General features: G+C 38.7%; 5 protein-coding genes across 5 annotated transcripts; 3 read left to right on the top strand and 2 right to left on the bottom strand.

Moving 5' to 3' along the window:
- Positions 1 to 75: 75 nt before the first annotated feature.
- LOC144205464 (C-signal) lies at positions 76 to 1,492 on the bottom strand. Its single transcript, XM_077729856.1, has 4 exons — positions 1,130 to 1,492; positions 610 to 787; positions 438 to 532; positions 76 to 364 (listed from the first exon to the last, which is right to left on the bottom strand). The coding sequence occupies exons 1-4, from the start codon at positions 1,454 to 1,456 to the stop codon at positions 173 to 175; spliced, it is 792 nt and encodes a 263-aa protein (XP_077585982.1). The 5' UTR covers positions 1,457 to 1,492; the 3' UTR covers positions 76 to 172.
- Positions 1,493 to 1,956: 464 nt separating this feature from the next.
- Positions 1,957 to 6,356, top strand: nphp1 (nephronophthisis 1). The gene is made up of 20 exons (XM_077729734.1): positions 1,957 to 2,133; positions 2,208 to 2,269; positions 2,338 to 2,398; positions 2,457 to 2,596; positions 2,680 to 2,866; positions 3,246 to 3,347; positions 3,415 to 3,530; positions 3,601 to 3,649; positions 3,714 to 3,801; positions 3,894 to 3,988; positions 4,051 to 4,179; positions 4,316 to 4,390; positions 4,460 to 4,570; positions 4,640 to 4,722; positions 4,863 to 4,939; positions 5,008 to 5,107; positions 5,174 to 5,286; positions 5,359 to 5,432; positions 5,817 to 5,861; positions 5,936 to 6,356. Exons 1-20 carry the CDS (start codon positions 2,068 to 2,070, stop codon positions 6,203 to 6,205), a joined length of 2,043 nt encoding a protein of 680 aa, XP_077585860.1. The 5' UTR covers positions 1,957 to 2,067; the 3' UTR covers positions 6,206 to 6,356.
- Positions 6,357 to 8,304: 1,948 nt separating this feature from the next.
- LOC144205691 (myelin and lymphocyte protein-like) lies at positions 8,305 to 12,541 on the top strand. Its single transcript, XM_077730236.1, has 4 exons — positions 8,305 to 8,471; positions 10,858 to 11,022; positions 11,111 to 11,284; positions 11,637 to 12,541. Exons 1-4 carry the CDS (start codon positions 8,385 to 8,387, stop codon positions 11,709 to 11,711), a joined length of 501 nt encoding a protein of 166 aa, XP_077586362.1. The 5' UTR covers positions 8,305 to 8,384; the 3' UTR covers positions 11,712 to 12,541.
- A 297-nt stretch (positions 12,542 to 12,838) lies between these two features.
- LOC144205692 (myelin and lymphocyte protein-like) lies at positions 12,839 to 14,684 on the top strand. Its single transcript, XM_077730238.1, has 4 exons — positions 12,839 to 12,982; positions 13,529 to 13,696; positions 14,097 to 14,219; positions 14,290 to 14,684. The coding sequence occupies exons 1-4, from the start codon at positions 12,890 to 12,892 to the stop codon at positions 14,362 to 14,364; spliced, it is 459 nt and encodes a 152-aa protein (XP_077586364.1). The 5' UTR covers positions 12,839 to 12,889; the 3' UTR covers positions 14,365 to 14,684.
- Positions 14,613 to 18,587, bottom strand: mrps5 (mitochondrial ribosomal protein S5). The gene is made up of 12 exons (XM_077730235.1): positions 18,436 to 18,587; positions 17,979 to 18,110; positions 17,680 to 17,805; positions 17,501 to 17,614; positions 17,274 to 17,393; positions 17,031 to 17,065; positions 16,630 to 16,720; positions 16,466 to 16,512; positions 16,186 to 16,243; positions 15,634 to 15,696; positions 15,010 to 15,146; positions 14,613 to 14,935 (listed from the first exon to the last, which is right to left on the bottom strand). The coding sequence occupies exons 1-12, from the start codon at positions 18,482 to 18,484 to the stop codon at positions 14,711 to 14,713; spliced, it is 1,197 nt and encodes a 398-aa protein (XP_077586361.1). The 5' UTR covers positions 18,485 to 18,587; the 3' UTR covers positions 14,613 to 14,710.
- Positions 18,588 to 25,319: the final 6,732 nt, after the last annotated feature.

The following is a 25,319-nucleotide window of genomic DNA, read 5'->3' as shown; positions in this document are numbered from 1 at the left end:
GTTAAATGGCATAACATTGTATAGTAAAAACGTAAAATATTAGAAATATGGTCTCCTAAGAGAAATAATACACAATTATGATTTCAACGTAAACTTTAATTTAACACAGTATACATCCAACCATGTTTGTATTCAAAAAATGATTACAAAAATAAAAAAGAAGTCTACTCTACTACCAGGGCAGTTGAGTGCCATCCCAGTTATAAGCCTTGCCTGTTTTTTCGATATCCAGCCCTTCTACAATGGCCATCAGGTATTCTACTGAGCATTCTGCACTGAACAGTTTCCCTTCAGGTACATTCTTGTGATATGGTTTTGACAGGTTTGTGTCGACAGTTCCTGGATGCAAGCAAACGCACACCACCTGGAAAAACAAGAGTCAACCATTGGACTATTGTTATTTCATTCAGCTAAAGGCAAATTGCATCCTAATTTACCTTGGGTCGAGCACGGCCCAGCTCGATGGAGAGGTTCTTCGTGGCCATGTTGAGAGCCGATTTAGACATTCTGTAGCTATACCAGCCACCAAGACCTACAATGCACATGAAGTGAAACTGTTAAACCGATTAAAATAAGAAGTCATCATGGAGATGGGTTTAAATTTTATACCATTGTCACCAATGGAGCCCACTTTGGCGGTGATGTTGACAATAATCCCACTGTGCCGCTTGGCATTTTCTGTCGGCTGTTGCCCGAAGCCACCGCTGCCCTTTTGCAAGAGAGGAACAAAGTACTTGGCCATGACCAGTGGACCCACAGTGTTGGTGGTCAAGGTGGCGATGATGCCCTGAAGGGAGATCATTTCAGGAGTCACAGGTAAATACAGCATTTTTTTCCTAGGGAGCCCTTCTGCAGAGAAATCTTGCTGTAGTATTTATTTAAATATAAGTGTAGTATACTTTAAAAAAATAATAATATGAAGAACATACATTTCTTAACATTTTCTTAAAAGATGTGAGCTTTAAACATAGAAAGTAGTCAATTATAACTCCAGTAATTAAAAACATGTATTCCTCCGTGAGTACATGTAATATGTATGTTAATTTAAACAAATAACATTTTGGAAAATGAGTTTTCCATTGGCATATGAAAGTGAAACCTATATTTGAATACAATTTCCCGAATTGACCTGTGCAGAAACATCCCTGAGGCTGGTCTCCCCTTTCCCGGAGGGATGAAGCAAAGCCGACGAGTTGATCATCAAATCAAGCCGTCCAAAGGTCCCCTTCACCCGGTCGGCTGCCTGTCGTATGTCCGCTTCTCTGTTCACGTCCAGCTGAAGCACCGTGAGCCGGTCATGGTATTGTCCGGCGAGCCCTTGCAGTTCCACCGCTCCGTCCGGGTTCCGACATGTAGCTATGACATTTGCAGGGAGTTTGTTTTTTAAAATGTATTTACAAAACTGTAGTCCCAGTCCCCGACTGGCACCTTGAACGAGTGCAACGGGTGCCGCCATGATGCCGGAGTGACATAATGGTAAACAGAGGTTAAAAAAAAAAAAAAAAAAAACACGTGCTTGTTGCATTCAATTCCACCCAAGTTCGTGGGTATCCCGAGTTTTCACCTGTTTCAACTATGTTATTATTATTAAATAATATATATCTATAATATGTCGTGGGCTCTCACATTCCTGTGTAGAGTTTGCATATTCTCCCAGTGCCTGTGTGGCTTTTCTTCTGGTACTTTATTTTTTTTCCCCTGCTACAGCCTATCATACACGTTTTGGGATGTATAATTTTAGCCGTAAATATATTTTATAAACATTTCACACGTATGATTATCAACTAAATATTTTAAACAAAGATACCATATAGAAGCCTAAAAGTAGGCATCATTTAACCACATTATTTAGTCCGACATCTGCTGCAATAACATAAACAGTAGTCACAATTACCCAACAGCAGAAGAGTATTTAATAATACGTACTTTTTCCGGCGACGAAGAAGAACACGCCACGTTGCCTAGCGACCGGCGGACCAATGGGGGCGCGGCAACGCGTCGTAGCTAGTTAGCTTCTCGGGCTAACCCTCACAAATTGAAATGATGTTGGATCAAATGAGCCATTAAATGCCGCTCAAGGGGAGGGGACCACTGCAGTTGGTCCACAGAGAGGTGGACAACATCAGAGAGCAGGTTTGTTCTAAGTTTGAACAGGGCGATTTTTGATCACATGTTAATACGTATTTCCAAATGTCTTTTGTCCATAGCTGCAAAGTCTATTGAAAGATGTTGAGATTAAGGTGGAAACCAAAGAAGACTCTTTCCGAAGGTATAGCAAACACATTTTAAAGTCTATTTAACAATTAAATTCGTTACTGCTCCGAATGTGTTTATCAGATGCCAAGATCTCAAGATTTCTGCAGAGAAAACACTAAAGAACCTGACAAAATTGACCAAGGTATTACCTGACACGTAAATGCAGTTTGTAAGGGCATCTAAAGACTTTTCTATCGCAGGCTGATGAAATTGCACCAGTGGGACACTACGACCAGAGAAAACAAGAAGAAGAAGGGCGACTGCGCAATATCCTGGAGCAACTGAACAACCTCTCTGACAAGATCTCACCACCTGGACCCAGCGCCGAGCCAGATTCAGGGTCTCTAATGTTACTCTTTGCTCCATCACATCCTTTCGAAAGGCCGTGCCAATCACAAAGTCAATGAACACTTTGCTCCACAGTGACACCCAGACAGAAGATAGCGAAGATGAAAGCGAAGAAAGCGATGGAGATGATAGCGTCGAAGATGCCACTGACGATGGTAAGAACCAGAGTCATGCGGAAAACATGCCTCCAGAGTCCCAGCCTTTCTTCTACACGGCACTCAGCGATTTCAAAGGAGACCAAGAAGGAGATTTGCCGTTCCAGGTGATTTCATGTATTTATAGTATTAGGATTTGGGTGATAAAAAAGATCCAAACTGATATGCACACAATGTGAAATTCATCTTCACCTGTCAACCATTTACAGGACTGTTAGCTATACATTAATTAACATGACACATTGGAAATCATCATCAATCATTGTATTATAAAATGATGAAACAGACAGACAGAATAGAAAAAAAATGTAAAAACAAAATAACACATCTGACATTTACGAAAGTTTTAGAAAAGTACTACAAAAGTACTTACTCAAAGAATAAGATTTATGTACAAGTAAAAATGTACAAATACAAAGAATGTATATTAGATCAATATTGGGAAAATAAATAATTTACCAATTTACATTCTTGCCACTTTCGTAGCTGGGTGAATCAATAAAGATCATCAGAAAGACGAGTGACGGTTGGTGGCTTGCTGAGAACACCAAGGGAGAAAAAGGAGTGGTGCCAAGAACTTACCTGAAGGTCCACACTTCCCTTCCACGACATTAGCCGCAACTGCAAAATCTGATAAACCACAATTCCTCTTTAGATTGGTTCCAACCTCGACGACGACAGTGACGAAGAAGAAGATGAAGAAGAATCTGACGAGGCCGAGGAGAAGGAGGAATCCGATGAGCTGAACGACAACAAAGATGAAAAACAGAGGTTCCAGTTTATTTTTTTAAACTCGTAACTTCTTTGTTCATTATGAACTGACTTTTTCTTGCTTCCACAGTGTTGCTCCCAAGTCCAACTGGTCCACATTCCGAAAAGCTCTCACAGAGGTAAGACTCGTCACGATTTCCAAGAAAAAGCAGATTTCGACGTGATTTTTTTTTGGCGCAACAGATCGACGCGACAGACGTCCTCTCCGCCATGGGTGCCATCCCTTCTGGGTTTAGACCTTCCACTCTCAATAAATTGCTGACTGATGAAGGTAAGTGGACTTTTAGCTAAAATCCAAACTAACAACTAACAGCTAAGAGTATGTGAATCTGAACTGTATAAAACTCCCATTTCCCGTCTCAGGTGACAAATACAAAGGAAGTTCCTACATGCAGCCAGAGCTCAGCCAATCACAGCTCTCATTCAGCGACCTCTTCTTAGATCCCGACACTGGCAAGGTATGCAAATGTTTCCTCCATCAAGGTAGCTACTTCCACCATACTCTCCGCCTTCCTCCCAGGTGCGTCCACGCCAAACCCGGACATGCGTTTGCTTCTCCCTGTGGAGTTGTAAGAGGATCCCCAAACCCGGGGTGGCCCTCCAGGTCCTCAGCAGACACGTTCGCCTTTGTGCCTTTGACGGAAATCAGGTACGTTAGTGATAACTTGCCTTCAAGGACAAATGTTGGGCGTGGTAATTTGGAATTAGAAAAAATAGATGGCACTAAATGGTGCAGAAACAAGTAAGTGAGCTAATCTTTTTAAATTTTGTTTTCCTTGTAACAGGTTCTGAGCAACATACACACCGTGAGGGCCACTTATTCCCGCAAGAAACCCAGGATCTGGCTTTTCTCCCCACGGGTATGAGCGTAAGCGTGTGTGTAGTAGTGTTTTAAAGTTGCTTCTTATGGGGACACGTGCTTACCGCAGACATCCGGCGTCATGCCCTCCCTGCTGGACGGCGATTGCTTCCTACGCTGCGACGCCGACAGTCCCGGCCTCGGCATCCTCTTCGAGCTCGGCGTCACTTTCATACGCAACGTGAGGGCACAAAACGAAGCGAGCTGAAATCATCGATGGTTGGATTGAGCACACGTTTCTGTCTTTTAGTCCACAGGTGCACGAGGTGACCTGAGTTGTGGTTGGGCTTTCTTTAAACTGAGTGATGACGCCGGAAATCCCGTCCCCAACAGGTAATATGGGCATTCTAGCTAAACTCCGAGCATCCAGGCGCACTTTTATTGACCTGTGTTGTGACACCATGAACGGACCCCAAGATGACTTAATTTGTTTTTCACAAAACACCCTTGTTAACACACATGTATGTACGCAGAACCTACGAAATCCCAGTGTGCGGCGGCACCCCTTACGAGAAGGACGTCGACGTGGACGGCGCTCCTGCACCGGCATGTAAGAACAGCCATTTTTTTGTGAATGACAAATTTGAAATAGTTCTCATGCCCCTTCTTGTTTTTCAGCCACAACAGGCAAATTCCACCAGATGCTGAAAGCACAGCGACAACCTAAACTCATCATCAAATTGAAAAACCCCAACAGTCGACTCAAAACACAACTAAGGTAAGACGATTCCCGTGTACTCCTGTCCGTTTCCCAACCGCTTTATACTGTATTTTCCTCCTGTAGCCTCCTTCCTGACACCCTCGTACATTGTCTCAGCTGCGTCCCATTGCTCGCCATGTACCGGCAGATTCTAGCCGACGCGTTGCTTGTGGATCGGCCGACCATGCAAAGCGCAGGTAAGACAAAAAAAAAACGCAGAAGGCTCAGCCACGCGGGGAAAAAAGTCATGACCGGGTTGGCATTTTCAGATTTGATATTCAATCCGATTCTCGCCGCCTTCCCGACTCTGGTGGATCAGCCTGATATGCTGGACGCTGCCAGGGTAAGACAATGATGTTTTTTATTTTTATCACATAGGGTTTAAATGTGGTTGTATATACATTTTTTGTTCAAAATAAAACATGTAATCAGAATTCAAGTTGAATTTTCTTTATGTAGTATATTTTCCTCAATATATTTACCATTGTCCCTGCAATGCTTTGAGCATAGTTGTTACTCTTTAACTGCCATTGATAATACTAGACATCCAATCCTTACCACTCCTATGCCAAATGGATTGGATGTCTACCACAGTTTAAGAGTTTTAATTAAATGAAAGAAGCAGTTAGTACATAAAATTTAGTTTGGACTTTTGTTGTAGTATCAAAAATGGTAACATTTTAGTATCGTGACAACAGCAAATGATTATGACATTAATTTTTTTTAGACCGCTTGGATGGATGCGCACAGCACCCTGAAGTGGTCACAAAAGGTATGTAGTACTCACATTGGCCTACAGAGGAGGCTTTCATCCGCCTACTTGAAGTGTGCTTGTGTACCATGTAGCGAGAAGAAGCCCAGGTGAAGGATAAGTTCGTCCAGACGTTCCAGTCATGGGCGTCGCTCCTGCTACGCTCTTCATCGCTTCCGCCTCACCGCTGGGCCCACCCGCCTTCGGAGGAGGAGCGTGCCCACCTGGCCTCCGCAGCGCTCGACGCCCTCAAGAAGGCCCGCGGAAAAAACGGCAGTCTGGAGGTGCTGGCTGACCCCGACCACACTCATGTGGCCTTTGACATTTCGGAGATGACCTTTGACCTTCTGAGTGTGGTCAGATAGGAAGAAAAAAAAGGGAAAAGTCAGATTTATTTTTGTAATAGTATTTGTATTCAAATGTATAATGTTGATTGGATTATAATAAAAGACAAATGATCATAAACATGTTTGCCATCTTTCAAGCTTCATCCAATTAAAAGTCTCAATTCAGCTGGATCCTGTGGTCTCCTCCCATTAGGTCAACATCACTCAGTAAGTGTATGAACACGGGTATTTGTGTGTTTAGTGTCATGTTACAGGGTAGCAAAGGAGTGTTGAGTGTGTTAATTATTAGTGGCACTGTGCATTCTTTTTATAGTTCGCTATAAAAGAAGACTTGCAACCAATCAGTTAATCAGTGGGTCGGTCCACTGGAATGTCACTGGATCGTTTATGAAGTCCAATTCACAAATCTCCTTAAAAAAGTATATTTTTAGACCTAATTTTCAATCCCTGATAAAATTGTGCTCCACTTGCCACAGATATTCAAAATAAGCATTTGTTTTTATAAATGGTGTACTTTAGAATAGGCTGTAGGAATGTCATTCTTTTGAAAATTCATTTTTAAATATATTGAAGAGAATTTTCGAAATTAACCCATTGATGCTTGAATTTACATTTACAAAGATGCTGTATATCAAAAAGCATTGGGAAACTACATTCATATTTAACAGAATATATAAAGAGAAAATACCAAATAAAAAAAAATGTTTTTAAGATGAAAATGATAAAAATATATCAAATTGTTCAATTCTTCATGCAAAAATCAACACAATCTAAGCAGTGTATGTTAACACAACCAAAATTAATGCGTATTTGTTATCAACTAACACGACTTGTCCTGTCTTTCCACATTCCGTCTCCGTCCCCCTGGTGACCACAAAATCCTCTGTATTTATTTTTTACCCTCATATAGGTCACACTAAAACAAACCCAGAAAACAACAGCACAGATTTAACCCTCTTTTATCTATCTTTTAACTAAAGGTCATTTCTCTGCTCAGAAGAGACTAAAGTGGAACTGGTTGTGTCCCAATACTTTTGTTCAGAATCAGAAAAAGAAAATGTACATAATAATTACATCAGGAAATATGATACATTGTGAGGATATATGATGTCAACACAATTTTGTACATTAATGCACAAATTGGTCATCTGAAATCAGGGTAAATAAAAATAGGGTTCAAAGTAATAACATGCAGTGAAAATATACTGTTATATTTGGAGTGAAAATATTATATTTCAGTTCCAAGGTAAGTGAAGGGATTCTATAAGAGAGATTCTCTTTGTTGTAGTTACGGTTTCCTTTGAGGGGAGCTTTTTGCATTTTCTTTTCAATTGCATGCATAATGACTACCAAGCACTAAATCTTTGTTGATCCCTCTTTACAGTTTTGTCCTATTTGGGGAGCATTCATCAACCATTATTACATCCGTGCTTTAAAAATAAATAATATTTGTAATTGAAAGGAAAGATGGGATTGAATTTTGTGGTCATCACTGATGCCCAAAGAAGAAAAGTTATGATAAATCAAAAACAGATAGATAAAGATAAAGAAATTGCTATTATCACACTTGCAGGATAAGTCCAATTTTGGGGTCATAAGGTTAAAGGCCAAAGATGTCAGAAGGAAATGTTTGCGATATAACTCAAGAATTGATAATGAGATTATTAAAAAAATTGTTTGCAATATGAAACGGGAGTGGAAATATTTTGGGGTCAAGAAGGTCACAGAAGTCAGAAAATAGATTTTGGAGCTGTTAAACAAAAGTTTATCTAATACGACAACCACACTGGTTACTAAAGCTTTCATGATCGCCCCTCCCAGTCCAAATGAATTGGACACATAGATGGCAAAGCATGAGTCAAAGGCAGATTGTCTGCTTTTATTATCTCAAGCGCCACTTGCAACTCCATTCCGTGTCCCGCATGCAAAATTTGCCTCTCAATCATTTTTTGTGTATGTACGTAAACAGCTTCTTTGGCTTGTACAGGCCGCCGGCGGCCTTTCCATATGCCAACATGAAGACCAATGGAAGGTAGGCGTAGGGAGGCTGTTGTAGGAGGAGGAGGAAGAGGTTCAGGGAGGTGGCCTTTAAGTTTAAGAAGAAAAAAAACCTAACAAAAAGCACACACATTTAAGCACACCCACGTCTCATTGGGCAAACAGACGCTCACACACGGACCAGGGCAGCTTGGGGAATATGGCTTCCACCACGTCGGGAGATGTTTTGCCAACCGGCGGGGGGATTTTCACTAGCATCCCTGACTTGTTCTTCATCCCAGAATTTGTGAGTTGTGAATTCTCAATAGGAAATATGGCGCATCAGTGTGTTTGTGTTTTGGGTTTGGTTTTGGGTAGGTAATCGTCCGGAAGCGCCTCACCATTATTTTGCTCACAAATGAGGGGGAGTTGTTGTAAGATTTGGGCAAATTATGCCCATTTTGTAACTTGTGTTTATAATGTTTTTTTTTCTCACATTATTGTTACACATCATTATTAACTTGTGGTTCTCAGGTTGTGATATTTTCAATGAGATAATTTTCTAAACTTAGATTTCTTGTTTATTAAAATTAGATAGTTTTGGTATTTTAAAAACATGTCATTATTTACTACTGCTAGAATTTTTTTTTCTATTGTTTTGTTTAAAAAAAATCTTAAAGTTGAGGATTTGATTCTTTTAGAACCTAATTATTAAATCTTCATTTTTTTTCATCATATTAATATTTTTACATAAGTAGCATCCAGGCACCATAGCAACTAGCTCAGTGACAGTTGAGCCCCTCAGTTGTCATAGCAACGACAAAATAGATGCAAAACATAAGAAAGTCAATATAAAAATGTACTGTTTAAGGTTGAAATACATCATTCTTACATATATATACATAAGTATGAAATATGAAGTTGAGGACTCTGCTGTTGACTTTTTGGTTGATTGTCAAGTTGCTACATTGGCAAACACAACATTTGAATGAACAAACTCAATTTAAAAAACAAAAACAAAAAAACTTGTCCGTTCAGTTCCAAAGAAATGATAAACATATTGATTCTATTTTTATTAAGAAATGAAGCAAAAAAAAAGTTTGTTCATTATTTTAAATACAAAAAAAGCACAATATATTTGGACATTTATAGTTATAAAAACTAACATTAACTAAGGAAAAATAAGTATGACAAATTTCAAGATGAAAAAAATATGAAGAGAAAAGATTAAATAGTTTAATTGAACTGGAAAAAAACACCTGGCTTAAAGAAAGGGGGAGGGCGTAAATCGAAACCGGTCATCTTCTCGGCTCCTTTTACGGTCGGGTCAGTCCAAACAAGAACCAGCCCATCTGGTTTTCAGCCAAACCCGTGTTTGCCGACAGCGAGTGACCGCGGCGGATGGGAGATGTTTGCTTTTGGCGACTCAGATTTACACACGAGACTCAAAGATGTAATGCTACCTGACTAACGCTTTTGTCATACAGTGCGAGGTCAAAGGTCACAGAGGTCAGATAAGGAAAGCCGCTATAACTGGATAACTCAATATCATAATCAACTCAAATTTGTAAAAGGGAGGCGACATGATGATGATCAGAGAAAGGGTCAAAGGTGACAGACGTCCAAATTCGGATTCTTTTTTGAATTTTTAATCATAGAATTATCAATGTGTCAACTTACAAAACAATAAAAGCCATCATGCAAAATATATGTAATATTCTTCCAATATTTACATGACTTGACTACAAGTCACAAATGAATTTTTCACGTATGTCATTGAAATGGTCCTAAATAAAACTCTAAAACATTGGCTAAATTCAGCATATGTGCCGAATGAGACCAAAAAAGTTCCAAAAAATGATTCCACTGAAAATCTGAGTTCAAATACAACATCCGATGTTTGCCAAGTACCCGAGGCCACTCGTAATATTCGGGGTGGGGCGTCAATTCCGAAGAACTGATCCGTAACGAGACAACAGAAAGGACCATGTTTGCTCAGCATCCGTGCATTTGTGTGTTTTCATGAAGCAGAACACGACTATGATACGTATTCATTAACTCTTCAGATTCCGGATAAGAGATCTTAACAGATCTATACACTAATGGTCACATGACCAAAGCAGGTGGGAGTAAATAAATGGTAACAATGGCAGCTTTCTCTTGCCGTCTCAGAGTGGAATTCAACATTTTGACACTGTAATTAATGGACTTTTGAGTTAAATATTCACATAGTCGTATTGTGCTACTTTTAACATTGCTTTCATGGGGAATGTTTGTCAAAGGAGGAGAGAAGAATAAAAAAAAAAGTTAAGAGTGGAAGTTGAGGCTTTAAAGTGTTTTATGAAGGCCGGATAAGTGCCATTGGGAGTTTCTTAAAGGGACACGTCGGGATTTTTACGGGACTTGTTTGATCCTCCCTCAACCAAAACCATTTTATGGCAGGCAATGTAAAATATATATCAACTTTGGAATGTTATTAAGAGTGTATTTCTGGTTTTATTGACATTAATTTTATTAGTATATATTTTTTATTGTTTTTATTTGTTACAAACTTTTCCTTGCAAGTTATCATGAACACAAAGAAACAAAAGAATAGAAATTTTCTTCACAATTTCATCAAAACCATCAAAACTACAACTAAGTCAACTTGAACCTCTAACCGCAAAACCTATTTTCTCCAAAATGTCCGTCAGGTTTTCGGTGGTCTGGTGTGGATCCTGGTTGCGTCCACCCGCGTGTATCCGGACCACCCGCTGGGCTGGGTCATGTTCGTTTCCGTTTTCTGCTTCGTTTTCACCACACTCTGGTTCTTCCTCTTCCTGTGTGGAGCCAATCAGAGCAGTATTTGGCCGGCGTTGGTAGGACTGGTCCAGCTCGGGTTAGGGGGGGTGGGGGTGATTGCCAACAAATTTGAGCTAAAATTTGGGTTTCCCTCCTCGGTTGTAGGATACGTTCTACCATTTCCTGGCGGTGGTTTTCTACCTGAGCGCATCAGTGATCTTGGCCTACATCACCGTGCTTAAAGGCTGGGGTTATACCATCAATTCGGGGGGCACTCAGTCCATTGTGGTCCTCATCGGGGAAGGCCTCAAGATCTACAGGCTGGACATCGCTGCTGTGGTGGGATGTCACACGCAAACATTAAAATATATATGTATATATAATTATGTTGATAAACTGCTGCAAAATTTCACATTCAACACTTTGATTTAAATACAGAAACTGCAAATAGGTGAGTTTTCCTATAATAATGGATAATGTAATTTGCAATTGTTGACCCTGGTAGATTTTAATTTGAAAACAAAGGATGACCTGTAGTTTAGGCTAATATGAACAATTTTAGCATTACAACCCTCAAGGGAATTAAATAAAATCTCTATATTGCCAGCCCAAGACAAAGAATATTAAAAATAAAAATCATGTATTGTATTGCTGTGTTGACATTGGTCCATTTTATTCTGTTGTCATCCAGGTGATGTCACATGTGGCCACTCTACTCTACTTCCTTCACGCCATCTTCTCCGCCATCCGATGGAAGAGAGCTTAAAATGCTCACACAATGATGTCAGTGGTTTCAAACTTGAATACCAAACCACTTATTCCTACTTTTATTATCATTATTTACTTACTCTTTTAGAGATATTATTTACAAATAAGTTACATGACTGAATGAGCGGCAAACAAAGTCAGCGGCAAATGTAGGATTCTTTCTTTCTTACCAATTACCAATTCATATCATAAATGTCATCCCCAAAACATATATTTTCATATAATCCAAAAAACAATCTATCTGGAAAATTGTGGTGGGTTTTCCTCAAGAAAAATCACTATTTCTTTTTAACAACAAAATAATTTAATACAAATCATATACTGTAGCCACAATTTTAAAAATGACTTCAAATGTTATTCTATAGAAGCAACACACGAAAAAATATATTCAATTGAAACATGCAAGTAACTTAATTCCAAAATTGCTCAAAAATGTGCTCTGAATGACAAATGTCATCATTATTTGGTCAGATATTTCAACTATACTTCACATTTCAAGTTTATTTCAATGTTTTTCTTCCACTCATTTCTTATGAAAAAAATGAATCAAATTCCAAAATTATTTCACACAAAAAATTAAAGTAAAAGTCAAAAAATGTGATTTCTAACAACAATGTGCATCCAGTTTGTTTACAACTCCAATGTCAAACATCTTCAGCCTTCTAATGATGCTTTTTAAATTTTTTAAAATGATCAGTTTATGTCATGCATTTTTTCATCTAATTGCTTATCGTGTGTCAAAAAAATGCTCACTTTTTGTATATACACTTGACAAATGATCTCACTTTACAAATCTTAAATGAGAAATAAAATAAGTAGCATTCCAAATTGCCTCCCTGAGTCATGTTTCACCGCCATCCAACTCACTCATTCATTCGGACCTCCCATTCAAAATAGATTGGACATCTATTGCCATCAATGGCGGGCTATACGCCAAAGTTACAGCAATTTATGCGTAAAATGAGAACAACTATTCTATTCAATCATGTTTCCCGAGGCCCTGAGGCCACAAAATATTACCTGAGCAGCTCAAAAAAAAAAAAGAAAAAGGGCGTGTATGGTGATATATGAACCATAAACAATAACAGAACAGGTTTGGCAGCTAAGGAAGTTTCACTAGTATTTCCACCAGTGTCCATTTATTAGGACAGAGAGAAAAAAAGTGACTATTTTGCGATGGCCGCGACTACAACTCATTCCATGGGAAGTCTCCCCAGCGGATTAGCGATATGCGTGACTGTGCCGGATTTGTTCTACCTGCCCGAACTTGTGAGTGACCTTCGCATCTGACCTTCTTTTCAATTTCTAATATTTGGAGCCATTTTGTGACTCTACACATTTTCATACTTTGGATGTTTATATATAAACAGGCATATCAGTGGATGTAATTTGATGGTGTTGCAGGAAAATGAGGGCTCTTGAATTTAGGTTCATTAAAGAATGGGGTCTAATATTTATATATTTTTTTCCTTCTCTGATTAGAAAAAAATGTCAAAAAATATCAATAGAAAATGAAAAATAGTTGTAAACATTCTGTTTTCTTGATGAATGAATTTTTATTTATTTATTTTGAGGCCAGACCGGTGAATGAGTGGTTAGTAAATACGCCTTAATGCAAACAATTCAGGGTGTTCCTCCTTGTTTGGAGTGCAGACTCCTCTAATAAACGTGTTGCTCATTTTACTCTTTTATCTCTTTGAAATTAAAAAATCTTCATGTAGCGTCCTCAGATAGAATGCAGAAATTTGACCTCTGCATCGACAAAATCAAAAACAAAGCCATTTCTTCCGCTTCACATGTGATGTTTACCTGTAGGTGACGGGCGGCCTGGTGTGGATCCTGGTGGCGTCCACCCACGTGGAGCCCCCCAACCCACTGGCCTGGGTGATGTTTGTCTCCATCTTCTGCTTCATCATGACTCTCCTCTGGGTGGTCTTTTTCATCGCCGGATGTCACAGGAACGCTTCTGCCTGGGCAGCGGCTGTAAGTTCGACAAACCACGACATGAGGCTGATATTGCTGAAATTGGAAATGAAATTAAAATTAATATGAAAGAATGAGGACTAGAGAAATCTGTGAATAGTTACACGTTTTGCCACTTGGGATGAATACCTGAAAAAGGACGTATTATTTAAATAAAAGAGAGAATAAGACCTCCAATCCATTTTGATTGGGAGGGACGAATGAACGCTGTCTATGGTGCTGAAAGATTGAACAATCAATTTTGATTGGGAGGGACGAATGGGCGCTGTCTATGGTGCTGAAAGATTGAACCTGTAGACTATTCTTAGGGTTAACTATATCTCAAAACAGTTCCTCAAATGTCAAAAACACGCATTTGATCACCTTTGTTGTAAAGAATGATGGTATTTTTGTGTGTTAGGACTTTGCCTACCACGCGATAGCTGCGTTGTTCTACCTCAGCGCCGGAGTGGACTTGGCCATCATCACTTTCCAAATGAAATCAGGAGACTTCAGACTCTACCAAATTGACATTGCGGCTGTGGTCAGAATATCTTTACAGTAGGGAACCGTAATATTTATTCTGCACTGTTTTAATTATGTTTGCCTTTCAGGTATTTGCCTTCACAGCCACTCTGCTCTACTTTATCCATGCTGTCTTCTCGTCCCTGCGATGGAAATACTTCTGAAAATAACTAAAATCTTATTCATGATCAACATTTCAATTGTTTTGGTGCTAGTGTTTAACATAGAATTTCATAGTAAGGCTTTCAGGCACTTTACTTTTATACTCAACTAATACAACTTTTAAAGAAAAATTCTATCCGTGTTGTTTTTATGTTGGTCACACCCACAAATTGTCTGCGGCATTTTTATCTTTTTTCACGACCACTGAGTTAAGAACCAAACTTTTATCGAACAATGAATCAAGAAATCCTGTTATTCCCCATTTGCCTTTTATTGTGACACATGATTATGGATATCGGACACAAATTAATTCACATAACGACATTGAGTTTCCACATAATTGCATTTCTACCAGATTGTGCGTTTGACATTGGACCAAACGGAACGCTTCTGTCCCTGGGCGGCGCGCACGTCGTCCCAGTGCAGTCGCGTGTCGGGTATCTCGTCCTCGGGTTCTGGCTCAGCGCAGGCTCCCTCTTTGGGGGAGGCCACCACCATCGGCAGGGGTCCGCATTCTTGCCGGAACTCAACCACGTGCAGTTGCTTCTTGTTTGCTAATGTCTGGTGGGTTTCCTGAAAGGAGGTAATGTGTTACGGTGTGTATAATTGTACCAATTAATTACGATCAAGAGTTGTGTATTCCTCACCTGCTTAGCCAATCCGGAAAAAAGCGCTCTGGTGAGGTTAAGCAGGTTGATGGATCCTTCCACTTTACAGTACATATCTTTCAAACCAATGAGTTTGCACATTGTGATGACTGCACGGTGGCAGTGAAGGCCGTAACCTGTAGACGCACACCATCACACAATGAAATCAATGGGTGCCGTTAATATTGTTTAACATTTTACAAAACCAACTATGAAAAAGTTAGAAAATAGAGATGGCAGTCCAACATTAACAATGAATGAGGCTGCTTATGATAATGATTTTTTTTTCAAATATCTGAATTAGTAGATCCAAAACTAAGAAACATAAAGTCCATACTAAAGTAAATTAACTGTAAAATTAATTTTAAAAAAAGTATTTAAGAAATATGTTTTCCCAACAATATAAGGACTAAAAAAATAACTGGCTCACAAATTAGTGTCTTGTTGGACATAAGAATATTACAAGAAAAAAAACTAAAACAATTTATAATAGTAAAAACAACATGGATGGTAGAAATTTGTCATTTTTCTGTTACCATTAATTTCTCTTTGACATTGGGAGGCAGTGCCATGGATGGCTACCAAAATTGACCTCAAGTTTTTCATGAAATTACCCAGGCCTACCTTCATTCTGTTTTTTCATGCGAAGTGTAGTCCTTTTGAACTTGGAGTCGATGTCGTGATAAACTGTTGACAAAAAAACAACATTAAATTGTGGGTGTTTAGAAGGAAGTGGTAAAAAATGGGAAAAATATGCTAAAACTTTTTCTTATCCCATGAAACACGGCATCCAATCATAAATTTAATCCAAACTGATTGGAACAAAGTATTTGCATCCACATAAACATAACTTATAACCACAAAGAGTTGAGGGTGTTGTTGTTATTGTCTTTTATTCTTTTTTTCCAGCCTTTTAATGTGATTTCTGGAAAAAAAGACATTTAAATGTCAGCCAAAAAGAGAGCATTTTTGGAACACATGCTGCGCCAAACCTTTTTGGTTGCGCACTTTATGTCATTACAATGATTTGAGCATCAGCGAGAGGCACAAAAAGCCTTGTTGACATCTTCACTGTCATTTTGTTCTTTTTGTTCGAGTTCATATTGGAGTGAACAATTGAGAGATTCTTCCTAAAGTCTTCATAAGTGGTGACTAACAATCTTAGTGTGTACTTACTGGTGTGGTTGTTGTATCTTTCTATGTAGTGCAAATAGTGGATGGCTCGATTCTTTGCCTGCACAAATACAGAGAGTAGCAATTATGATTCCAAAATCAATAAACGACACCAAAAGGCACGTCAATAGCTGCCAAAAAAAAAATCACATTCAATAACTCCATAAAAAATATGCTGAGGGACATTACTGCTTCATTATCTTCACATAAAAAGCTAGAAAACCCTTTTTTTAAAGTGATGGAAATATGAAAAGACTCAATTTGAAAGGATTTTAAATCTCACCTTCCTAAGAGCTGTATTTCTGTCTGCCGCCTTCCCTAAAGCAAACCCTGCACACAAAAAGGATAAAAAGTACTGCTTTACACATATTGGAACATTTTGAATCCATTTCTTAGACAACTTTAGATTGGAGATGTAAAGCCAAGTATGTTCGAGGGAGTGTGCACCTGCGGCGCCTTGTCCGTTGCCCACGGCAACCAGACAGCTAATGGACCTCTTCCGGCCTTCTTTGCCTGTCATGTTGAACACACTCTTCACCTGTGGGGCGACAACCATTGATAAATAATGCTGTTGTGTGTTTTTGTGTGTGTGTGTGGAAAGTTTTATTTTTATTGCAAATCACTGCTGAAAATGGTAGGGTAGGTGTAGTTTAAAAATGAACATGGTGTCTTAATATAGGAAACTTGTATTAAACTTTTACTCTCAACAACCACATTGTTCTTTCCGCTGCATCATAGTTACCAACTTTTTTTTAACACTCATTACTTAACTTTTATACATGTCTAAGGTGTTATATTTACGCCTGTTTTATAATAATTTTTGACAATTGTTTGCAAACGTCACCTACCTCAATGACACGGGAGTCAAAGTCTTCATAAGTCTCTGCAGAGTAAAAAAAAAGTTACTTTCTACTGTGTATTGTTTTCAAAATATTTGCTTTTCCAACTGCATAAATGTAATCAATATACATATGTATACATATATAATACACATTTTATCCAATCAAAATTCTTTAAAAGGGGATTTATGCAAATGGCATTGGAGTAAAAGGAAATCAAACAGTACAAAAAAAGAATTAATTATGATTTACCTCCATTTGGTCCGGGATCAGGTGGTCCTAAACTGGTGCCTCCCCAGGAGTTCCCCGTCCAGCCTCGCTCCCGCTTGATCTTCATCTTCCTCTTCTTCTCCCACTCGTCACGCTGACGCACTGCAGGGGAAAAAAACGACATCAAAATACAGATTCACACGCTTTCCACTTGGAACTACTCAAAAGATCACGAGTGCTCATCCATTTATTTCTTTGTATTTATGTACCTAGTTCAGCTTTAACCTCCTGCTGCTCAGCATCACCTCTACGGCTCACGTTCTGCACGGTACCGTCTTTCAGTACCGGGGCATTCAAGCCGGGCCAAAGGAAGCCTCCGTGACCTGTGCGGGAACAAAAGGGCGTCTTAGCTTGACCTCCTATTCTTCAGATTACTAGTCTTTCTCACCTTCTCCGATCGTCTGTCCACGGTTCAAGTCTCTCCTCAACTTGCGTTTAGTTCTCTTCCCTCTTCCCTTCCGGGCGCCGGCACCCGACTCAGCCAGCACGCCTTTCCAAAGCTCTTCTGCCGTCACTGTGTGGAAGCGCACAACCAAAGTTAACATAGTTAACCGGATGTTGACAGCTGTCACTCAACCCTTGTCATTCCATGAATGCACGTACACGCCAGGTGTTTTGGTTTGCAGCAAAGTTTAACAAGATCAACCAAGTTAGAATAAATATTCTGATGTAAACATTTGTCCTTACGCTTGTTGAAGAAGCTCCCATGCCTAATTGGCTGCCTACACATGACAGGCAAGGGAGAAGGTGAGGGGGACAATCGAATAAGCAATTGGGATCCATGGAAGGCGCCCCCTATCGGGGGGAAAGAAGCAGCGCCTGTGGAGAAACGCAACATGATTGTCAGATAAAATACACGCAATCCGTGCGAATTCAAGCGTACGCTTTTGTCCTCGTCTCCACAATGTTGTTGGTAACGAAATAGCAATATATACAAAGGCATCCTCCAGATTATTAGGGAATATAATACAGGACAAGTATGGTAACTCAGAAAATCCCGTCCAGACTGACAGATTCTGCAAGATCTGTCGTTTTATGAACACAACGTCAGATTTTTAATGACAAACACAAGCATGCAACACACAAACACCATAAAAATGACAGGTAATTCATCTAAAAAGAAGATATACGGCAAAGATCTCACCTCGAACAGCGACTCGGAGGGCACAACATACGCGTATGGCCGCTGCCATGTTGGACTTGTGATGGGTCTTTCAACTGGAAAAATGAAGCGACCGAATTACGCCTGCTCAAAATTACGAAACAACGACGGACCGATTTGATACTGTAACAATAATCAATGAAGTCTGATGAAGTAAGTGTCATCGTCGGGATATTTCACAAATCAAACAATTACTACATACTGGATATACTTTAAATGTTATGAAAGTCTCAAAATGTTGTCTGACTACATAGTATGTACAATTTACTAACAAAATGTTATTTGCTATCTATTGATTTCTGCCTTTTATTCATTTTAATTCAAGACAGTATACAATGATACATGAAACTAACTCATCAATATCAAAACAAAGATCAACGATCAGTATACAATTATTAAATATACAAAACACACCAAACAAAACGCCAGAGTTTTCAGGTGCATTCAATTAAATAGGTAATTGTACAAATTCTTTCTAATGCCTTTTTTTTCCCGGACTATGCCCTTTTCCCGGACTAAAATTACTGAAACAGTTTGATTTCTGATGATTTGATCCTTTTAGTATGAATGTTATTGATGGTAATGTCAATGTGTGCAAAAAAATATACTGGTTAATTACACACACTAAAGGATCTTGATGTTTTCTTTCTACATTAGTGTTACATGTGCAAGGTTGAGTCGTATTGAAGATCCATGAAAGCATGGGCCATGGAAGCATGGTCTATGGAAGCCATGCACCAGAAGTTGCCAAAGATTGATAAAAAATACTGACATCGTGGGAGATCCGATTGAAAAATGGGTGAGTTTTTAAAAAAATGGGTGAGTTTTTGTTATTTGTTATTCTCATATGTTCATTCATCCTAATTGTAACCATAGATGGCCCTCAAAAGGCAAAAGGTAGGTTATCAGTGAATGGCCTCTTATTAAATTGAAAATGAAATCTGGAGAGGGTTTATTAGTCAGCTGCTCCTCTGAAGATTGACTGTAAATGTGCAATTATACAGAGCCTAATTTTCACCCTCTGGTATCAATTTTCCTGTCAAGAGAAAAGGAACAATTAGAACATGCAGAATGAGGTGAAATCGCCAAGGGAGACGACATTTAGAGAGATTGTTGTCAAACTTCTGCTACTAAATGGTTGCATTGAAAATCTTTAGTCTCGCCCGCTTGTCATGTCTTGTCTTGATTGTTGAACATTATTTTTGTGTTTTTTGTGCATATGACAAAATGTAAATCCCTTTTCTAGCCTGTTTCTATTCTGTGTTGCAAAATCATGCTCCGCGAGTATAATCTTTATTAGAAATGAAATGTTGTGTCATGTTATTTCCCCAAATCTAATGTGCATCATGACGAGGCCAACAGGCACTGAAAGATCCACTTGCGGTGTCACGTTTATCAACGTCAAGTGTTATGATTTTTTTTCTGACCCTGAAAAATAAGAAATCTCCCCTCCTGTCTAAAGAATACCCACACGTCCCAATACTTTTGTTTATACAGTACAGTACAAGCCATAATTTGTTTGGCCCTAAGACCAAAACAAGACTAACGGTGCAGAGTCAAGAGATGACGGCCTTTATTTGATCTCCGGCGACGTAACTTTAATTGTATTTGACGTACGGCTACGATGCGAATCTTTGCTTCGGGGCAATAAAGCGTGTACGTTGCCATTATTATGAGCCCATTTCTATCTGACGGTGGTCCACGTGCAGGCTGATGTCAGACAGCCAAGCAAGGTTCTTATCATCTGTAATATCTATTTATAAAGGTCTTGTAACTATAATTGCAGTGACCCACTTCTTGGTATGGATCGTGTGTGTATATATTCCCTCTTGATTTGGATTTTAGATTTAACAGTGGGTAATCTGTAGCCTGGGTGTCACGTGTATAAAAGGATGTACTTTATAATGCTTGCAGATGGCGTTTAAGAAACAACAGTTTAATGTAAAAAAAGCCACAAAACAATAGAAGTGAAATTTTGTTGGTAAAATAACATTTTGAATTCAACATTTTGCTTATCATTTGAATGTGAGGTGAAAAATCTCATTTGAAAGAGGAAATACTGTCAGGATAAAAACAGAAAATTTGAAATAAACATTGCATTAAATGAAAGATTTAAACTTGAATATTACATCAATAAAAGTGAAAGACAAAATTAAATTAGTAAATACAAATGCAAAAAAAACTATGTTAAAGTGATAAACAGCTTTAGTTTTGAGAATTAACAGATAACATAAAATAATGGTACACTCCAATGTTAAAAAAAACAAAATATAACTGCCTGAAAGTGTAAAAATGAATGTAATGCCAACCAAATCTTCAGACAAATACCACAAAATTCCGACAGAGCTAACACGAAAGTGATGATGTTCACACACCAAAAAGTCAATAACGCACGAAAGAAAAAAAGTCAAAGGTAGAAAAGCCACAGAGCCTGCCAAAAATCAATAAGTAATTTTGCTGGCAAACATCCGCAAATGTGCCACAAGACACTCCAAGATGGATTCATTCCTGCCCAATGCTGTGACTTTCCCTCAAACTCTGCTGGAAATGATTAGGCTGAGAAGAAACCTTACAAAGTAGACAACAGTTGTTCACTTTCAGCCCATTTTACCCACAGAATCCCCCAAACCGAAAAATGACTTTTGGGGAGCCATAACACAGTAAATCACTCGTTTTTTTATTTCAAATAGTTAATTGACTATCTGTCTCGACACTAACATCTACGATTCCCAAGTGTGAGCCTTTTTGAATGAAACAGCATATGTGACATGTATGTGGAAGTAAATCAAGCTTTGGAGCACCCTAGTGAGGATAAAGCTGTTCAGAAAATGAGATGAGATGAAATCACATTATAATGTAGCTTTTTTCATCCAAAATAGAACAGAAAAAGCTGAATGACAAGATTCTACATGAATTTTGTGTTCATCTTTTAACATTTTACTTCATTTCTAAATAGTTACATTATCACTTTCTCTAGCTGATAATTTTATGACTTTTCTCCGTTGCCTATATACTACATTGACGAGTTTTATTCCAAATGTGAGGTGCACAAACAAGCAACATTGTGTGTTAACCTTCCTGTGAAAGTCAAATCATTGGCCATCTCAAACATGGGAGTTCAAAACTTCGATGTTAAAAAGTTTCGACGCTTTCAAGAGAACGTGGAGGGGGGGTACACTGACACTTTGATATATGGCCTCCTCTTCCACTTCACATTGAATCACACGCTTACTCTTGCGACCTTGAATGCCCCTTTAACCAGCTTTGTGATCAACCAATGCATACAAAAGGAAGTTTTCTTTAAAAAGGCATAAAGCATAACACATTTTGTGTAATTTTCTTTTTATAGGTCAACCTACACACCACAACCTTTATCAATTCATTGCATAATTCATTTATTGCACTTGTATGAATGTCAGTGTTATACATTTCCTTTTTTATCATCCATTATTCATTGGGGAAACACCAGTACCACACCCAAGTGTGTGTGTGTGTGTGTGTGTGTGTAGCTCTCGTTCTCATCCTGAAAACAATTTCAGCAGTCATTGACAAAAGCCATTGGTGCAATGATGCTGATCTCTCCATCAGTGTGTTTGTGTGTGTGTGTGTGTGTGATCCTCTAAATCACGGTCATAGCTGATTGGTTGTAGGAGCAGCAGCGCGTGTGTTAGGGACCCATAAATTCGGGCCAGGAGATCATATATGTCCCATCACGTGAACAAACACGATGGCTATAAAAATCCTGCACACGCCTTTCCCATTGCAATTTATTTTTTTGCAACACCCCACCACCCTCCAACAACACATACACACAAATATGTATGGTATATTCTCTATGTAGTATGCATACAGGCAGGCAGTTTTAATCCATCAGTTTAGCCGCTGTGACAGCTCCATTTCCTGGCAGACACAAAAGCTGATTTGGTTTCGGAGGAATTCCAAGTAAGCGCCGTTTGTCAAGTCCATGCACACACACACATACACACACATACACACACACACACACACACACACACTCCCATTTGGTCATTGGCCAAGTGCTAACACCTCAAAATGTAGTTAGAGTACTACGAGATCTCCCTTTTAACCGACATGTTAGTATGATTTTGGAACTGTGGGTGTTGAAATAGAACTCTTAATTTAGTATTGGTAGCATAACATAACACAAGTGATATGTTATGCTATGCTTTTTGAAAGCAAACGCATCATTAACATTTTTTCCTCCATCTCTTCATGCTTTGGGTCTTCTTAATCACTCCATCAGTCATCTCCGCATTTGTCTGTTCATTTTGGAGGGTCGATCCATCTTGGGGTCCACCCGTTCTTTGTCACTGCGGTATTATTCGAAACCAATTCTGTAGAAGTAGAAGAAAAACAACCTCAAAATAAAAATGTATGATTGGTAATATTCCTTAATGCTGGCTGCCTTGGTTTAGCCATAAGATGGCACTGTCAGCTGAGAGGTAAATGTACAATGGAGGTTTATGTAACTCAAAATTATGGAGTAAATACATAGCCGAAAAAAATCTGGAGAAAAATACTGTAGTGTATAGATTTATAATAATCACCATGATTTTTTGGGGGAAGATTGAGGAGTACAGCTATGTAAATTGTTATATTCAGATATTCACCAATCTAAAATGTTTTGTTTTTGTTATGATTAACTATTTGGTTAGTTACCATTGAGGCGAATAAACTCATTTAAAGAGTTTTAATTGAGTTTTTAGGAGTCTTATGATTGCACATCATTGCCCACAGCACTGATGGGGAGAGTATTAAAATTTTCATGAAATAAATGTATTCCATAATGCAAGGATTATTGGATAATATATTAAAAAATGCTAATATGACACAATTCTTCAGGCCACCTTTAATTTAAATTGTTTATTACTAATTATGAAAATATGAAGTAAATAGTACCACTATTTAAGTGCCTGCTTGATATAAATTAGTTTATTAGTCACAATCATAATATTCTCAAGTCACCTCCCGTTACTTTACCATAAAAATCTTAAAGTATAATGAACATTTTTGTAATTTTCTTCTAACTGGCAAATAAACAAATCCACCCATTCTGTCCAAATGGATTGGACATCTATCCCCATCAAGGAAGGGTATCCAATTTTTCTATCCAAATGGACTCTTCTCATACATGCTCTTTTATCGTATCTCATCCATTCCAGCCAATCTTTCCTCCACAAGCCTGAATCTGACTCTTTCATGGCTACGTTACGCTCCAAATACTATTTTCTCCATGATGAAATGCTTGCTCGTGAAAATCAGTGCATACGCTTGTGCTGGTGCGCATTCGCACTCGCCAGCAATCTGGATTCTTCTCCTCCATCTTAGGCTTTGGATGAAAAAGCATTTCTCTGCTCACTGCACTTAGTGGAATTGAAAGACGTAACAGCGAGCACACACACACACACACACACGTTCACTGCTGTACAAACCATGTTCTGTTGTCATCCATCTAGCAGTCTTTTTGTCTGTGTAGCCACCTGTTTTGGTATGGAAGTTCAAGGTGGAGCTGTTCCATATTTATTATTCCCAATGTTGTATTTATTGACCCGGACTGCTGCTGATTGACCTTTGGGTCTGTTGTTGTTGTTGTTGTCTGTCTGGCGGAGGACATCTTGGTGCTATTGTTGCAACTTTGGGTGCTCTTTGTCATGTTGAGCTATTATTTTATATTTTGGGGGGAGACATCGATCATGACAGACAAATTCAAAAAGTGCTTGCAGGAACAAATTCAGTAAGAGTAAAAGTTTGTCAATTTTTTCCTTAATGTTGTTTCAAAACTTACTGTTTTTTTTCATGATTCAGCCACAAGTGGAGTTGAAGATGTTTTAAAAGTCTTTTTGCTCGCAAAAATATTATTCAGGTTCTTTCAATGAATTGAAGCTACATAATAACAACGATTAGGTTGATAAGTGTGAATAACGGGACAATTTCTCTTTGTCTTTTCTAAATGTCAGAAGAAATCACATTTTAAATTAAGGTAATTAACATTTTTTCAAATATTAAGCAGTATTGCATCTAGTACCTACAGAGCCAATATAATGTATGCATATATGTTCTGAAACTATCAACAACAATGTTGAGCTTAGTATTATTCTGAAACCGATGGTGCAGTGGTTTTTCTGCATGACTATGGTGTGGGTAGTCTGGGTTCGATTCCCACAGGCTGGCGACCAGTCTAGGTTGTAGTCTGCATTTTGCCTGAAGACAGTTGGGTTGAGCTCTAGCAAGCTCCACAAAGCTTTTCGAGGATTGGCAGTAAAGTTGAATGACTAAATTATTCTGAAATGGTCTTGTTTTTGAAGAGACCATTTTTCCTCTGTTCCCACCCCTTACCCTATCTTCAAGTGCTGCACACGCTAATTCATGTTTGTGTGTTGTATCATATTCCCAACGTCAGCTTTTCCACGCAGGTGTGTGTGTGTGTGTTGGCTTTGTTTGCGTGCACAATGATGAATGTCCATGCATCACAATTGATCTGCATGCAACCTTGATCTTCACTGCAAAGTCGTGTCGGTATTTACTTATTTATACGATCCAAATTTTGCTTTCTGTTTCTTTAAATGCATTGTGGTGAATCTTCAAGGTCATAGAAACCTCCTCTCGCTGCATCACTGGCCAGTAAGAAATGTCAGAACGCTAACGACGAATGCTAACGAGGCGTGCCGCTGTCACGTGTTAGGCTAAATGCCAAGCACAGAGACAGAATAGTAAGGAATGAAGCTTTGAAATGGAAGGTGTATATAAGAGTAAAACATTTTCATTCACTCTTTTTATCCTTCGATTGTGATTTCAAATGAGTTGGTCACCAGTAGATGTCCAACTTTCATTGATTGGCCGCCAGT

This window comes from Stigmatopora nigra, chromosome 12, assembly GCF_051989575.1.
Source record: "Stigmatopora nigra isolate UIUO_SnigA chromosome 12, RoL_Snig_1.1, whole genome shotgun sequence".
Classification (NCBI taxonomy): domain Eukaryota; kingdom Metazoa; phylum Chordata; class Actinopteri; order Syngnathiformes; family Syngnathidae; genus Stigmatopora; species Stigmatopora nigra.
The sequence above is the reverse complement of the archived record's forward strand: the minus strand, read 5'-3'. Positions and strand labels throughout refer to the sequence as shown.